This window comes from Chiloscyllium plagiosum, unplaced genomic scaffold, assembly GCF_037043375.1.
Source record: "Chiloscyllium plagiosum isolate Xiang-an unplaced genomic scaffold, Cpla_swu_hap1 HiC_scaffold_26, whole genome shotgun sequence".
NCBI lineage: Eukaryota > Metazoa > Chordata > Chondrichthyes > Orectolobiformes > Hemiscylliidae > Chiloscyllium > Chiloscyllium plagiosum.
The window spans coordinates 4,333,958-4,351,852 of record NW_028270164.1 but is presented as its reverse complement, the minus strand read 5'-3'; the positions used below and the strand labels follow the sequence as shown (position 1 = coordinate 4,351,852).

At 44.6% G+C, this 17,895-nt stretch overlaps 1 protein-coding gene across 2 annotated transcripts in view; it reads right to left on the bottom strand.

Moving 5' to 3' along the window:
- Positions 1–6,025: 6,025 nt before the first annotated feature.
- Positions 6,026–17,895, bottom strand: part of LOC122563030 (monocarboxylate transporter 1-like) — a 74,349-nt gene continuing 62,479 nt past the window's right edge. For both annotated transcript variants that reach the window (XM_043716351.2, XM_043716350.2), the window contains exons 3-5: positions 17,404–17,547; positions 12,420–13,250; positions 6,026–9,558 (exon numbers count right to left, since the gene is read on the bottom strand). In XM_043716351.2, coding sequence (XP_043572286.1) covers positions 9,311–9,558; positions 12,420–13,250; positions 17,404–17,547 — 1,223 coding nt within the window. In that variant the 3' untranslated portion in view covers positions 6,026–9,310. The remainder of the gene's footprint in view (positions 9,559–12,419; positions 13,251–17,403; positions 17,548–17,895) is intronic.

Sequence of the window (17,895 nt, the reverse complement as noted above, 5' to 3'; positions counted from 1 at the left end):
GCCGTACAAGACATTGGTTAGGCTACTGTTGGACTATTGCATGCAATTCTGGTCTCCTTCCTATCGGAAGGATGTTGTGAAACTTCAAAGGGTTCAGAAAAGATTTACAAGGATGTTGCCGGGTTTGGAGGATTTGAGCTACAGGGAGAATCTGAACAGGCTGGGGCTGTTTTCCCTGGAGCGTCGGAGGCTGAGGGGTGACCTTATAGAGGTTTACAAAATTATGAGGGGCATGGATAGGGTAAATAGACCAAGTCTCTTGCCTGGGGTGGGTGAGTCCAGAACTAGAGGGCTTAGGTTTAGGGTGAGAGGGGAAAGATATAAAAGAGACCTAAGGGCAACTTTTTCACGCAGAGGGTGGTACGTGTATGGAATGAGCTGCCAGAGGAAGTGGTGAGACTGGTACAATTGCAACATTTAAGAGGCATTTGGATGGGTATATGAATAGGAAGGGTTTGGAGGGATATGGACCGGGTGCTGGCAGGTGGGACTAGATTCGGTTGGGATATCTGGTCGGCATGGACGGGTTGGACCAAAGGGTCTGTTTCCGTGCTGTACATCTCTATGACTCTACGTCATGGGGCTTAAGTAACAAAACACTTTCCCAAGTGGGATCATGGCACTGCAACAGAATAACTTTTTATTCCAACTCCATTGATACGATTGTCACCACCTCATTAACTATGTGCTATCCAGCTGTTTGCCCGCTGTAGCTCAGTTGGCTGGTTTGTAGAATGATAGCAACTGTGTGGGCTCAATTCTTGCACCAGCTAAGATAAGCATGAAGAATTCTACTTCTCAACCTCTCCCCGACAGGAAGATACAGAATCCTGAACACACACACACACACACACCACACACAGACACATCACACACAGACACACACACACATGCCAGCACACACACACAAACACACGCGCAGACACACACGCACGCATGCACGCACACACACACAGACACACACACAAACACACACACACACGAACACACGCACGCACACACACACACAGACACACATACACAGACGCACACATGGACGCACGCACACACACGCACACGCACACACACACACAAACACACACACGCATGCATGCACACACACATACGCACGTACAGACACACAGACACACACACACCACACACACACGCTCACACACATCCACACACACACCACACACACCCACACCACACACCACACACACACAGACACACACACACACGCGCAAGCACACACGTGCACGCACGCACACACATGCACGCACACACAGACACACACACACACATACCACACACACAACACACACACGCACACACACACACCACACACACCACACACAGACACACACACACTCACGCACGCACACACACTCACACCCACACACACAGACACATACACACACACTCACACCCACAGACACATACACACACAGACACACACACACAGACACACACACACAGACACACACACACAGACACACACACACAGACACACAGACACACACACATACAGACACACAGAGACACAAACACACACAGACACACACACACAGTTCAGGAACAGCTTTTTCCTGGCCATTATTTAGACCAATGAATGTTCTCTCTCGCCTCAAATAATGCTGACCTTGCTAGTGTTGCACTTGCCCTGTGCAATGGAACCTGGATGCCTCTGTCTAAGCCTTTTTGATCTGTACATCTTGCTTATCATGATCCACCTGGACCTGCTCATAAACAAAACTTTTTCACTGTACTTCGGTACACGTGATAATCAATCCATCACGATGTGACGACTCTCAGGATAAACCACCACCAGTTGATCTCTCTCTCTAATGAGAGAACAGGTTTATGGTCCAATTGAACTATGGTGACCTCACCTTGACAGCAATCCGTGTACAGGCGTCCATTTATTTCTGCTCTGAGACAATTCATACTCTTCATGTCACAAGCTGAATCCGTGGACATCATGGCAGCTGTTGGCATGTCACTCCATGGGCACAGCACATGTCAGATATGGATTTACAGAAATATGTGAGAACCTCTGGTGTTACATAACCAAGTTAAAGGCACAGGAAACAGAAATCATTCTCAAAACTTCACGTCACCGCTCAAACAGCTGACATGGTGACAAGGAAAATAGCCTTGCTGTGTGTCTGAGGGATTGGCTCCTAGCATTCTGCTTCCTGATGCACACTGTAGTTTGTAAACTGACACAGCCAGAAACACACAGGTTGGAAAAGAACACTATATATAGACATAGGAGCACAAGTAGGCCATTCAGCCCATCGAGTCTGCTCCACCATTCAATGGGATCATAGCTGATCTGATCATCCTCAGCTCCACTCTCCTGCCTTTTCCCCATATCCCTGAAAACTCCCCCCTTATCCCAACTCTGTCTTCTATTAGTTAGTTAGTCCTCTCTTTGTGCTAATATACTGCCATCAACATTGTGGCCTCGTCTCTTATTCAGACTTTAAGATACAGGAGTGGAAGTAGGCCACTCAGCCCATCACATCTGCTCTACCATTTGAAAATGATGGATATGTTTCTTAACCCCATTCTCCTGCTTTGTCCACATAACCCTTGCTCCCCTTACTAATCAAGCACAAATCTATCTTTGTCATAAATATACTCAATGTCTTAGCTTCCACAGATGTCTACAGCAAAAAGTTCCACACATTCACCACCCTCTGGCTGAATAAAGCCCTCGTCATCTCACTTCTGAAAGGTCATGCCTTCACTCTGAGGCTGTGCCTTCGGGTCTACTAGTTGAGACATCTTCTCCACATCCACTCTATCCAGGCCTCTCAATATCCTGTAAGTTTCAATCAGATTCCCCAATTCCCACCCCCACCCCCTGGTCATCCTTCTAAATTCCATTGAGTCCTCATTGAAGGCAGAGTCCTCAACCACTCCTCATAGGACAAGCCCTTCATCTGTGGGATCATTCCTGTAAACCTTCTCTGAACCCCCTCCAAGGCCAGCACAATGCTCCTTAGATACAGGGCCTAAAACACCTCACAATATTCCAACTATTAAGTACTAGTACCTTACCAAATGCCTTCAGAATCTAAATATTACATCTATGAGTTCCCCTTTATCTGCCCCCACTGCTCCCTTTTCGAAACCTGTAATAAGTTTGTTGGACGTGATTTCCCCTTCATGCTGAAGCTGTTTGGTTTTGTTATGTATTTTTAAACACACTGCTGTTCCACTGCTTTCTAATATATCCTAAAACACTCCCAGTGACAAATGATAAACTCATTGATGGATAGTTACCTGTTACAAAAACTGATATTGCTGGAAAGACTCAGCAAGTCTTGCAGCATCTGTGGAGAGAAGGCAGAGTTCACAATTTTTTTAATTCATCTGTCGGATGTGGGTGTCACTGGCTGGGCCAGCATTTATTGCCCATCCCTTGAGACGCTGCCTTCTTGAACCACTGCAGTCCATGTTGGGTTGACATACAATACCCTGGGGGAGGGAGTTCCAGGATTTTGACCCAGCAACACTGAAGGAATGACAACATATTTCCAAGTCAGCATGGCGACTGTTTTGGAGGGGAACTTGCAGGGGGTGGTGTTCCCATGTATCAGCTGCCCTTGTCCTTCTAGATGGAAGTGGTGTGGGTTTGGAAGATGCTGTCTAAGGATCTTTCTTCATTCCCCATGGTAATTCCAAATAGAGTCTGTTTGCCATCCATTCAGCCTCTTTCATGTAGTATCAATTTTGAGTTGCTCTTGAATTGACATTCTTGCAAATTGTCCTGATGTGTACAAGGGGAAACCTCTCGCAAAATGTGCTTTCTTTCAACAATCTCTAGGACACTGGTCATCCTTACACTGACCATCAACACGTACAGGCCAAGCATTTTCTGCTGGTCATCAGAATTGCTGCTGGGAACACACAGGACTCATCCTTAAACCAACATCATCAAACTAGACCATCCAATCAGCTATCTCATTGCAGCTTGTGGAACTTGCTTTGTACAAATTGGTTGTTGCATTTCCATTATTGGCAAGAGGTTTACAGATTTCTTTCTAGATGCACTTTGGGACATCCAAAGGTTGTGAAGGGTACTCTATAAATGCAAGCTTTTTCTTCTTCATTAATTCATTTTTCCACTAAAACAGAGGACTGAGAGACCCTTTCATGGTTGGGGACATCAGAGTTTGAGGAAGATGCCAGCCCGTTGAGTAAGAATGAGATACCAGCCTGGTGCCAACAGTTTTCTGAGCCGGCCTCTTCACTCTCATAGAGTTTATGGCACAGGCTATCCGATCTTCAGGAACAAAATTGAAAGCATTTGAAGGAAAGAATGAACACATAAATAGTAACAGGCGTTTCTAACATTTTCCAGATTCACGGAGTGCTGAACAAAGACTGTCTTTGTGTCAGCACAGGCAGCAGTATTGACCAGGAAAGGAGCTAGTACCCGGAACGCTCAGGAAGCCGGGAACAAACGGAGTAGGGGGGGAGGAAGACATGGTGGGGAGAGAGGAGGATGTGCAGAAACACACGAGCTATCCAGGAATACATGGGAGGGAGGTGGGGGGGGGATGAGCCGGGAACCCATGGAGGGAGGGGGGGGTCGGTGTAAGGTACAAACGGGTTGCTGGGTGCATTAACACACAGGTTCCATCATTCAACAAGATAATGACAGGTAAAATACCTCAATCTCACCTCTGTGTGATATATCTCCCTATTCCACCAGTTTTAGATTAGATTAGATTCCCCTGTCTGATTCTGGTTTTCCTCTTTAATCCCAGTTTTCCTCTCTGAGCCTGGTCTTTGTTTGTTCTGGAGACAGTTTCAAAATAAGAAAGCTCCCATTCAAAAAGGAGATGAGGAGTATCTTTTTCTCAGTGTTTGGAATTCTCTTCCCCAGACGGTGGTGGGAGCTGGACAGCTGAATATTTTTAAGGCTGAGTTCTTGACTGACAAAGGAGTCAAGGGGTCTCGAAGCTGTACAAAGGAGTGGAGTTGAGGTCACAATCAGGTCAACCATGACCTTGTTGAATGACAGAGTAGGTTCAAGCGGCCGAATGGCCTACTCCTATTCCAAATTTCCATTTTGTATCCTGTAATTCTCTCAGTAATCCTTAATTCTCACCTGCATCAAAAAATCTATTGAACTCTGCAACATACTCAACGGCTGAGTTTCCATAACCCTCTGGAATAGAGAGTTCCAGCCTTTTAAATCAAGAACTTTTCCCTCATTTCCTAAGCAGCTGACCCTTATTCTGCTATGTTTCTCAAACAAGGAGAAACTGTTTCTTGGTATAATCTCTGTGAAATTTCTTGATAATTCCACATATTATCTTCCAAACCCAAGACCACTTCCATCTAGAAGGACAAGGGCAGCAGATACATGGGAACGCCACCCCTGCAACTTCCCCTCCAAGCCACTCACCATCCTGACTTGGAAATATATCGGCCATTCCTTCCCTGTCACTGGGTCAGAATCCTGGAATTCCCTCCCTAATTGTGGATCTACCTACAGCACATGGACTGCTGCAGATCCAGAGGCAGCTCACCCTCACCTTCCCAAGGGGCAACAATGAACAGGCAATAAATGCTGATGTAGCAGTCAAGGCCCAAATCCTGGAAATGAATAAAAACGAGGCGAGATCCCCTTTTTCTAAGCTCCAAGGGTTCACTCTATCTCTCACTATTGGACAATTCTATCATGGAAAGGAACAAAAACAGAAATTGCTGGAAAAGCTCAGCAGGTCTGGCAGTATATGTGCAGAGAAATCAGAGTTAACGTTTTGGGTCCAGTGAGCCTTCCTCAGAATTCTATCAGGTGAAGGTCAGGCCGATGGGTCTTTGTTAAACTCTTTCTGGTGTAGGTTTGTAGTTCCTTGGGTAAAGGAGCGAAACCAGCACAAACCAGCCTGAATGTGGCCTCACCACTGCCCATTTCCAACAGATAGACAGGGTTTCCAACTAGCCTTCCCATTATGAACTATCTGGAATTATACACTGTATTGACATTATGACATCACCAATACCTCACACAAATTCAACATCACTTTCATCATTTTTATATTTCAATTTCTGCTTTATAAAGGTGAGAACAAAAAATAAATCTACATTGATTGTCATACTGAAATATCGGACAGATAGTACAATGGATTGTCAAAATGACTTGTTTACCATTAAATCCACATCCTCAAAGGAATGGTTTGGATTCCGAGAAAGAGGTAGTAAATGTACATCCCTCATAAATGTATAGAGCCCTGTAGAGTATCCAATCATCTGGCAGCTTGGAGCACCCTCAGCACCACCTTGTATTGATGGACAGACTGGGCTATACTCTGGAAATGAGAGTAAATGCCATTACAAGCAGGATGGGCCGAATGGCTTTCTAAATGGATTCTATGAAATACTGACAGCTCCTTGGGGACAGGGTGGTAAATACTGGCTGCAACAATATCCTTATTCATGCTTCCATACTTGAAAAGAAAACAGGAGTCCTGTTTATCATCAAATCACACATCACCTTCCCAGACAGAGTGTGGGAAGGGGCGATCCCAGATAATGTGCAAGCTCCAGATAGCTCCTGAGTAGGTGAGGCAGGTTACCCATCGTTTTAGTAGGAGTTGGATAAGACAACGAGCTCCTAATCTCATGAGGCTTCTTGGGTATCCCACAAATGGGAAGTGGAATGATGGAAAGGGAAGTGTGTGCTCCAACCTCCTTGTAACATTCTGTCGTGCCATGAAAGATAAACCGGAGATGTTTCCCTTAACCTGCACTGACCAGTGTGTCCTTCAGCCCTGGGTGCACAGCTTTACTCTTGTAATGTGCATCAATGACATGTCTTATCCACTGGTTGTTGCCCTAATGAGATGTTAATGAACGTTCCTTAGATAGGATTGATTGTCATTGTTGGTTTATCTCAGAGGCTGCTAAGGGTTAACCATGTGGAAGATTGGAGTCCTGTACAGGCTCAGACCTGGTAAGGATGGCAGATATCCTTCCCTAAAGGAATCTTATTTATGACAATCTGACTGATTCACAGTCACTTTTACTCAATTATTGATTGTGACCAAAGCTAGATTTTTAAACAGCCCAGCGAATACAATAATGAGGCAATAAAATATAAAAAATCAAGCAGTGGGTTCATTTCTGGAGGGACGGTATTGGGCTTATGCTCTGATATAAGAGCAGGGAAGTTACGTTAAACTTGTACAAAAGCTCAGTCAGGTCACACTTGAACTGTGGACATTTCTGATCTCCATATTACAGAAGGGGAATGGGGTACTGGAGAAGGTACAAAAAAGGTGATGTCAAAACTCGATGTTCTAATCATGAATCATAGAATCCCTAATGCATGGAAGCAGGCCATTCATCCCATCAAGTCCACACTGACCCTCTGAACAGCAATCCACCCAGACCTACTGCCCCATATTTCTAAACCTGAATTTATCAGGCTAACCCACCTAGCCTACACACCCCAGATCACTACAAGGCAATTTAGCATGGTCACCCCACCTAACCTGCACATCTTTGGATTGTGGGAGGAAACCAGAGCACCCAGAGGAAACCTACACAGACACGGGGAGAATGTGCAAAATCCACACAGACACTCGCCTGAGGCAGGAATTGAACTCAGATTCCTGGTGCTGTGAGGCAGCAGTACTAACCACTGAGCCACTGTCCTGCCCCTTAGGGAGGGCTGAACATGGATGGCACTTTATCTTGTTAAAGATATCTCTTTCCATCTGTAGAAGACCCAATAAGAGAAAAGTTATCGAAGATAGTTCCATTTGTAAAGGAGATCAAAACCAGGAGCTATGAATTGAATAACCACTAATAAGTCCAACGAGAAATGCAGGAGAAACATCTTTACTGAAGAGAATGGGGAAAATGTAGGGGACAAGGAGTAGAAACGCAATTGTTGGGAAGCTGGTTAAACATGTGAGGGAGAAAGATGTAGGCAGAAATGCTGGTCAGGTGAGATGAAGAGAGGGAGAAGGATCATGTGCAGTAGAAACATCAGCACAGACCAGTTGGGCTGAATGGCCTGTTTCCATGCTGTAAATTGCACATCACCTGATGGTTCTAGCGATGCCCTCAAATTGTAAGGTTTTAAGTACAAGTCCCGCTACAACAAAGAGTGAACTCCAGAAATCAATAACCTGTAGGAGAGCATCAAGAAAATCCTACTCAAGAAACCCAATTAATTCATTCACATCTTTCACTGAGTCGGTGACACTCAACCTAACCCTAGGTGATAAGAACTAAAATAAAACAGAGAATCGCTGGCAAGCTTAGACAAAAACAGACTCTGCTGGAGAAACTCAGCAGATCCAGCAGCATCTGTGGGGAGAGAAACCGAGTTAACATTTTGAATCCCAAAACTTGGAGAACAAAAAAACAAATCAACATTGATTGTCATGTCTGAAATACTGGTTTTGAAGAAAATTCACTGGACTTGAAATATTAACTGTTTTCTCTCCACAGATGCTGACAGACCTCTGAGTTTCTCCAGCGAGTTCTGTTTTTGTTCTAGTTGATAAGAGCAAGGATCTCAATTAATTAGAAACAATTCCCATGATTGGATTGAATTCTAATCACTAAGCAGATCTGCCTGTCTGTTGTAACAGTCGTTTCCCTTCTCCATGGAGGTGACCTCTTTAACATCCCAGTCTCATCAAACCTGGGGAACCACAACCCTCAGCGGTACAGAACTACAAAGCCTCACCACCCTTTGAGTGAAGAATTGTCTCCTCATTGTGCTACCTAAAATATCACAAGGATATGGGACCATTGGATTAACCAGAATCTTTCAAGTCCTCCCAGTGAGGCCTCCCTCACAATGAGAGGAACTCCCAGCTTACTCTCATCCCACTCAAAATGGTGATGAATTAGTGTTGCCAATTCAGATTAATCATGCTCGTGATCAACTGTGTCCAGCGCACTCAAATATATCCATTCATCTCCAATATTTTTAAGCACTCATAAAAACCAAAATGTTAAAAGTATAGAATAAAAATGTAGAATTATTCAATGCCCCTGTGAAATATTTTCTTTTGACTGCTCCGAGTGGTCAATGGAGATCCATTGGCAACTCCAGGTGAATGGAGGTTGCACTCAATGGGATTGGAGGCACATGAGGGTTGAGTGGAGGTTGTTAGTTGGAGAGAGGGGCAAAGACTACACTGATTATGGCCCCATGACAGATATTCCCCAGAATTAACACTCCATCGATCTCTCACTGCACCTCCCCAGATATATCTGTGTGATAGAGTGAAATGGAAGACCGGTCAGAATCGTAAAATGAACCAAACCATTGCCCCTCCCAGCCTTAAACATCCACGTCCTGCTCCTCAGCCCCATGGTATTTTTGCCCGGTGGATGAATTATCATGTTTGGTTTCGTTCAAATCGATTGTTGCCTCATGTTTTGATTTGTCTCCTTCTTCTTGCTTCTCCTTCCTCAGGAGATGATAATTGATTGCATTGCCAATGAACAGGAAGATACTCGCAAAGATCAACACCGCTCCGCACGCAAAATACACATAGCGGAAATCATTGTACGCGTCCTTCAGCAAACCTGCAACAAAAAGACATATCTGCAATCATCATGCAACTTTCCTACAATTCAACACTACATCAAAGGGGAAGAGGTTTGGGTCCAATCTCCCCTCCCCCGCAAATCTCTCCCCTTTCCCACTGTTGAGTCACTCCATCTTCCCAGCCATGTCCCCAGGCTGCCCCAGGTGTAATGACACGGTAACAGGTGTATTGGTGGGGGGGGTAGGGTGGTTGGGGAAGACCTTTGTCTTACACAGTGGGAAGTCATAACCTGGAACATGGTGCCTCGGAGTGGGGTAGCTCTAGAGACATTGGATTAGCTTTTGTTATTCCTTCACATGATGAGGTCATCGCAGGCTCGGCCAGCGTTTATTGTCCATCCCTAAGAGTTAACCCCATTGCTGTGAGTCTGGAGTCACATGTAGGCCAGGCCAGGTAAGGATGGCAGTTTCCTTCCCTAAAGGACATTAGTGACCCAGACAATCGACAATGGATTCAGGGACATCGTTAGACTCTTAATTCCAGGCTTGTACTGAATTCAAATTCCACCGTCTGCCGTGGTGGGATTAAAACCTGGGTCCCTGCCCCCATAGGGGCAAGGAACTTGCAGTGACAGGGATACAGCAGGGGGAATGGAACTGACGAGATTGCTCTACAGAGAACGAGCACAGTCTTGATGGGCTGAATGACCTCCTTCTATGCCACAATGACTCTATGGTGACGCTTGAACCCAATTGCAAATTGACCGCACAAAGGGTTCCAGTTCTCTCTTTCTGTTTCAGTCACTAAAGGGTTACTTCCTTTTGCCATTTTAGAAAGAATCTGTAATTAGGTGGAGGAGTGAGGGCTGTCATACCTTCAGCAAAGGCACAATGAGGTGGGGGGGGGGGGTTAATAAGGGGGCTGTTCAAAATGATGAAGGTTTGATTGAGTAAACATGGAAACTACATACACTGTTTCCAACGGCAGGAAGGTCAATAACCAAATTTGTTTGGTAATAAATCCAAGAGAGAAATAAGGAAACATTTTGTTGGAAATGCTGGACAGCAGATCCATCAGGAATTTACAAACGTAAGCTTGGGTCCTGTTGTAGAACAGAGGGACCTCGGGGTGAAGGTACATAATTCTTTGAAATTTGCATCACATATAGACGGGGGGGGGGTTAAAAAGGTGTTTGGTATGCTTGCCTTCATTGCTCAGTCCTTTGAATTTCTATGTGGGGACGTCATGTTGAGGTGTACAGGACATTGATGAGGCCTCTTCTGGAATACTGTGCCCAGTTCTGATCACCCTCCTACAGGAAGGATATTACTGAGCTGAGGAGGGTTCAGAAGAGATGTTGCCAGGTATGGAAGGTTTTGAGTTATAAACAAAGACTGCGACTCTTTTCATTGGAGCGTAGGAGGTTGAGAGGCGACCTTATAGAAGTTTATAACACAATGAGAGATATAGATAGAGTTAATGGTGAGTGCCTTTTCCCTAGGATGGGGGATTTCAAGACTAACGGGCACATTTTTTAAAGTGAGGGGCAAATCTTTTACACAGAGGGTGGTTCATGTGTGGAATGAATTTCCAGGGGAAGTGGTGGATGAAGGTACAATTACAGTGATTAAAAGATATTTGGATAAATCCATGAATAGGAAAGGTTTGGAGGGATTGGGCAGGTGCAGGCAGGAGGGACTAGTTTAGTTAGGGATTATGATCGGCATGGAGTGTTTGGACTGTGGGATCTGTTTCCGTGCTGCATGACTCTGTTACTAACTACAGGGAAAGAGCAGGACATGGACAGGGGGACATCTTCAGGATGACAATCTGTAGCTATTGAATTGCCACAGGGATCAGTGTGGGGCACAATTATTTACAATATTTAATAATGACTCAGATGAGAAAAGTGAATGTACTGTCGCCAAGTTTGTGGATGACACAAAAATAGGAGGAAAGGCACATGGTTAGATGGACACAAAGGGTCTACAGAGGGATACAGACAGGATCTGCAAATGGGCAAAAAAAATGGCAGACGAGATATAACGTGGGAAATTGTGATGCTACGGACTTTGGCAGATAGAGGGGTTGAATATTAGTTAAATGGAGAAAGACTGCAGAACGCTACAGCATAGAGCAATCAGGATCCCTTATGCATGAATCAAAAAAAGCCAGCCTAATATTTCAGCAGGTAATAGGGAAAACAAATGGAATGTTCAAAGGGACTGGAGTGTAAAAGTAAGGAAATCTTGCTAAAACAATACAAGGTACGAGTCAGCCCACACCTCCAATACTGTGAACAGTTTTGGCCCCAGTCTCGGCAAAGATACACCCTGATGTGGGACAGTAAAGCGAAGGTCCATTTGGCTGATCCTGGGTATGGAGGGACTGTTCCATGAGGAGAGGTTGGACCTGTACCCAATGGAGTTTAGGGGTGACATTATTAAAACATTTAGAGGCCTTGGTAGGAAAGTCTGCTTATCCTGTGGCAGAGTCTAGGACCAGAGGGTGTAGTCTCAGAATAAGGGCCTCTTTCTTTACAGATGTGGGAGAATTCCTTCTCTCAGAGGATAGTGAATCTGTGAAATTCTTTACCACAGAGAGCTGCCGAGGCTGGGCCGTTAAGTATGTTAAAGGCTAAGATAGATTTTTAATCAGTAAGGGGAATCGTGGGATATGGGAAGGAGGCAGGAAAGTGAATTTGCAGATTATCAGATTGACTATGATCAGAATGAATAGGGTAGCAGACTCAATGGGCTGAATGGCCTGTTCCTGCTCCTCTGCTTGTAACTGGAGCCTTTGTTCATTGCTCCTTCAGAGGCACAATGGGCTGAATGGCATCCTTCTGTGTTCTATGACTCTACATCCCAACACAATGGCACACACAGCCCTGCTTACCCAACAGCGGAGGTCCCAGCAATACAGGACAACACTCCACTATGGTGACCAGTCCCACTGCGCTGGAGAACCTCTGTGCACCGACCATATCCATCAAGGTTTCAAATAGGACGGAGCTCAACATGCCAAAGGCAAACCCAAAGAAGATGGTGTAGATGACCAGGCCGGTATAATTAGTTGCCAACGGCATCATGATGTGGCAGATGCCATTGTAGAGGACGGAGAAGGAGAAAAAGTACTGGATCTTGGGCCTCACCCACTTGGTGTTGGCCAGAAGCCCCATGGATGGCCGAGCAAACATGTCCACAAAGGCCAGGATGGACAGGAGGAAGGCTGCTTTGTACTCATCGATTTCCATATGCTTGGCATAAGTGGACAAGTAGACCAGGGGTGCGAACAGGCCAAAGAACATGATGACATTGCCAAACAGGTAGATCAGGAAACCTCTGTGTTTGAAGAGTGACAAGTCCAAGTACTTGCTGATGGTTTGGAAAATGCTGAGCTTTGCTTTGGGTTTGCCAGTCTTGAGGTCAGAGTTCACGTCAGCCTCTCCCTGATCATCCATTGGCTGTTTGGATTCACTGCTCCACTGATGGCCTATGGGACGCATGAGGGCTCCAGCCACACAGCAGTTGAGTAAGATGCCCCCCAGGATCAGGAAGCCCCCCCTCCATGAGTAATTGTCAAAGAGGTACTGGTTAAGAGGGGCTAATGTGCTGAGAATAACTGGACTTCCCGCCATTGCTAGCCCATTGGCCAATGGACGCTTCTTGTAGAAATACTTCCCGATCATGGTCAGGGCTGGCTGCAGATTGAAGGCGAGTCCCAGCCCTAGATAGAAATGTTTTAGAAAAAACAATCAGTTGCTGTTATTCCAAATAAAGCAAAATCAAGTTAATGTTTTAAGGGGATGTGTGTTCATCCTAATTACATGAAACTGATGTTTTCAAATTCCTCCATGGCCCAATCTCAGCCCAACTCTATCATCTCCACTAGCTCTTTAACACTTTGATTTCTCTCCATTTAGTGTCCACTCCTCATGCTCATTCTCAGTGCTAATCACTTCACTTTGGCGGTCATGTTATCAGCTGTCTCTGCCCTCAACCTTTCTCTCCCTCTCTCTCTGTCACTGTTTCTCTATCTATTTCTCTTCTCAGGCTCTCTGTCTCTCAATTGAACTCTATCACTCACTTCATCTCTCCTTCTCCCTCTATCCCTGTTGTTAGGATTCAGGCCGATTCTATTACAGAAGAAGCCAAATCCTAGACTGAAATTGGTTTGATAGATTATTTTTTTTTGGTTTTAACATGGTGGTCTCTCACAGAAACAAAAACAAATGCAGTTTTATCAATCAAACAGAATATTATTCTGCAAAAGAAATGCAGATACCATAGAATAAACCAGCCTTTTCACATAAATCACAAATTTAAATATTTGAAAGCTCACAGTAAAATACACCCCCCTTAAGCCAAAACGTACTCCTCTACAGTTCTCACACCAGAGATAAAATTCCCTTTTTTTTATCACAGTTAGGATTTAGTTTCACAGTTGCTTCAATTTCTTTCTCAGAATTTGATCACCACTTTCTTGAGTCATTATAAAACTGAGCTTCGACTTTCTCAACTTCATTTAACCCCTTCAAGGTTTTAACCAAATACTTTTGCTCTGGAACTTTTAAACTAAACTCCTTATACAAAGGTAACCAATTTCTTAACTGAGGGTATGAGCTATACTGAGAGGCGAGAAAAACTTGAGTTGTTTTCTCTGGAGCAGTGGAGGCTGAGGGGAGACTTGATGGAAGTCTGTAAAATCATGAGATGTATAGATAGGGTTGGTGGTCAGAATCTTTTTCCCAGAGTTGAAATGTCTAATACTGGGCAGCTTGCATTTAAGGTGAGAGGGGGAAAGGTCAAAGGAGATGTGAGGAGCACAGAGAGTGGTAGGAGTCTGGAACATACTGCCAGTGATGGTGGAGGAGGCAGATACAAAAGGGGCATTTAAAGGACTTTTAGATAAGCACATGAATATGCAAGGAATGGAGGGATATGGACCAAGGACAGGTAGAAGGGATTAATTTCATTTGATGCAATGTTCAGCACAATATCGTGGGACAACGGGCCCATTCCTATGCTGTATTGTTCTATGTTCTAATCTAAGCTACCTCCCTTTCTCTGGAGCAACTATTTTACAATCGCACTTCAACCAAGACTTCTGTGAACTTACCTACCCTGAAACCCAAAAGCTTTGTCAAGCTCTGGCTGTTTCCCCTGACCAAAACAACAAAAAAAGTCAATCTCTGCCCTTTTAAACTGAACGCCAAATGCACAGCTGGTCACATTATTTGCTCATGTAAACTCTCCCAACGTCATTAATTCCTCTTAGCCTCCAAGAGTTATCTCTCCAAGACTTCCCTTTCTAAAATAAAATCACCAAGGCAAGAGAAAGATGTACAAGTTAATCAAAAAAATCTCTTCACCAAAACTCACATACCACTAGCTCAAATCAAATTCTAAACTCACTATTTTTAAAATATAGGCAAATCACACACCTTACATCACTCTGTTCCTGTCTCTTTCTCACTTTGTCTCTCTTTATAGCTCTCTCTTGCTCTCTGTCTCTCTTCCTCTCACTCTCTGTCTCTCTTCCTCTCACTCTCTGTCTCTCTTCCTCTCACTCTCTGTCTCTCTTCCTCTCACTCTCTGTCTCTGCCTCTCTTCCTTTCGGTCTCCCTATCTTTGTCTCGTCATCTGTCATTCTGTGAGCAGCTCTCACTCTCTGTGTGTCTCTCTCTCTCACCTTTAAGTCAATCCTCCCGCTGCTACAAAGAGTTTGGCCACCTAATTCCAACGTGGCTCAAATTCTGCCTTCTGGGGTTTCATTATTCAAAGGTGCCAGCAAAATGCAAGCAGTAGCCAGATCTCTGAGTTACGGAACCCTGATACACAGCTGAGTTTTACTGATGTCTTGGCCAACATTTAATCCTTAAGCAACATCATTAAAAGGAGATTCTCTGATCATGATCCCATCGGTGTTTGTGGAATTTTACTGGCTGCCATTGTTTTTTTTACACCTGTGACCACATTTCTAAAAATGTGGTCATTTTGGAACCTCCAACACTGAGGATGGCACTACATAAATACAAATCCTTTCCTATTTCTGATGTACATCAGGTGTTAGCTCTCTACATAATCAGGACAGTGGTGCTGATACTGCGGCTAAGACTGGATCAATAACTTATAACGTTCTGTCAGTGCTCAAAGAGCCCTGAGACATGCTGCACAGAACTCACTAATGGTTTGGAAATGACTGAAGAAAGTTCAGTTCTGCACATAGAGGTTGCATTGTGGAGAAATCCCTCAGTAACTCAGTTAGATCAGTTAATAATGGTGGTGATATAACAACGCCAAAAGTTATAGGAAGAAAAGGAGCAGTGAATGAGATGAATAAAACAAGCACGTCCCTAAAGCAAAACTCAGTAAATATTTAATGTTACAATAACGCTGCTTCGATCTTTGTGACAACCCTGGATATAAGACCTCAGCTGGAGTATTGTGTACACTTGTGGGCACCACACTATAGCAAGGATGTGATCACTTGGAGAGAGAGAGTGCAGACATGATTTTTGAGATTGGTTCCAAGGATGAGAAAATTTAGTTAAGAGGAGAGATTGAAGAAGAGAACGTTGCTGAACAAAGAGACCTTGGAGTGCAGGTTCATAGCTCCTTGAAAGTGGAGTCTCAGGTAGTTAAGGTAGTGAAGAAAGCGTTTGGAATGCTTGCACTGAGGATGGAAGTTAGAAGATCTTGTTGCGGCCGTACAGGGCATTGGTTCGGCCACTTTTGGAATTTTGCATTCAAGTCTGGTCTCCAAGGATGTTGTTAAACTTGAAAGGGTTCAGACAAGATTTATAAGGATGTTGCCAGGGTTGGAGGATTTGAGCTCTGAGGAGAACTGAATAGGCTATAGTAATTTTCCCTGGTGCATCGGAGGGTGAGGGGTGATGTTATAGAGGCTTATAAATCATGAGGGGCCTGGATAGGGTAAACAAATAAGGCCTTTACCCACAATACAGAGCTCCAAAACTAGACTGGGGGGGGGGGGGGAGAACCTTATAGAAGTTTATAAAATCATGAGAAAATTCAATAGGGTGAATAGCCAAGGTCTTTTTCCCAACATAGGGGAGTCCAAAACCAGAGGGCATAGTTTTAAGGTGAGAGGGGAAAGACCTAAGGGGCAACGATGTCAGGCAAAGGGTGGAATGAGCTGCCAGAGGAAGTGGTGGAGGCTGGTATGGTTACAACATTTAAAAGGCATCTGGATGGGTATATGTATAGGAAGGGTTTAGCGGGATATGGACCAAGTGCTGACAAATGGGACTAGATTGGGATATCTGGTCGGCCTGGACTGGTTGGACCGAAGGGTCTGTTTCCATCACTCACCTTGACCTCCTTCCACCTATCGCATTTCCAATGCCCCTCCCCCAAGTCCCTCCTCCCTACCTTTTATCTTAGCCCGTTTGGCACACCTTCCTCATTCCTGAAGAAGGGCTCATGCCCGAAACGTCGATTCTCCTGTTCCTTGGATGCTGCCTGACCTGCTGCGCTTTTCCAGCAACACATTTTCAGCTCTGATCTCCAGCATCTGCAGACCTCACTTTCTCCTTTAACAAGTGACAGCCACTTCATCATCACTGATTCTACCTTCCTAGTGGGATTTGAACCAATACCTCCAATACATTTGCCTGGAAGCTGGGTTACAAGTTGACCACTTCCCCACCAGCACCCCCCTTTATCATCAGTGACTTTGGATAGGATGCTTTACAGGATTAAAATGAGTAACCACATGGCTAAGTATTACTCAGAATCTTAGTAACAAACTATAGTATCCCACCGAGAGACACCATTGATACATTAATTGTTGCAATCATCCCCACACAATTAAACATTGTGAAGAATCACGCATCAAAGATCGACTGAAGACTTACCCCCGATGACTCCTATACAGAAATAAAGCTCCACGATGCTCCTGCAGAATGAGGCAATGATCATTCCTGAGCTAGCCAGCAGTCCACCCAGTAGCACCACAGGCCGGCTGCCATACCTGTTCACCAGGATACTGCTGACGGGACCTGCAGGGTACAGGAGATTAGTTAACATGGTCACCTGAGGAACACAGCAACAGGAGTAGGCCATTCAGCCCTTTGAGTCTGTTCTACCATCCAATGAGGTCATGGCCTAATTCCACATACCTGCCTTTGGCCCATACCCCTTAGTACCACTGCTTAATAAAAATAATCCAAATCAGATTTAAAATTAACAACGGATGCAGCTTCCACTGCCATTTGTGGAAGAGAGTTCCAAACCTCTCCTACCCTTGGTGTGTAAAAGTGCCTCCCGACATCCCTCCTGAACAGTCTGGCCCTAATTCTCAGACTATGCCCCTAGTTCTAGAAACACCAACCAGTGAGAATAATTGG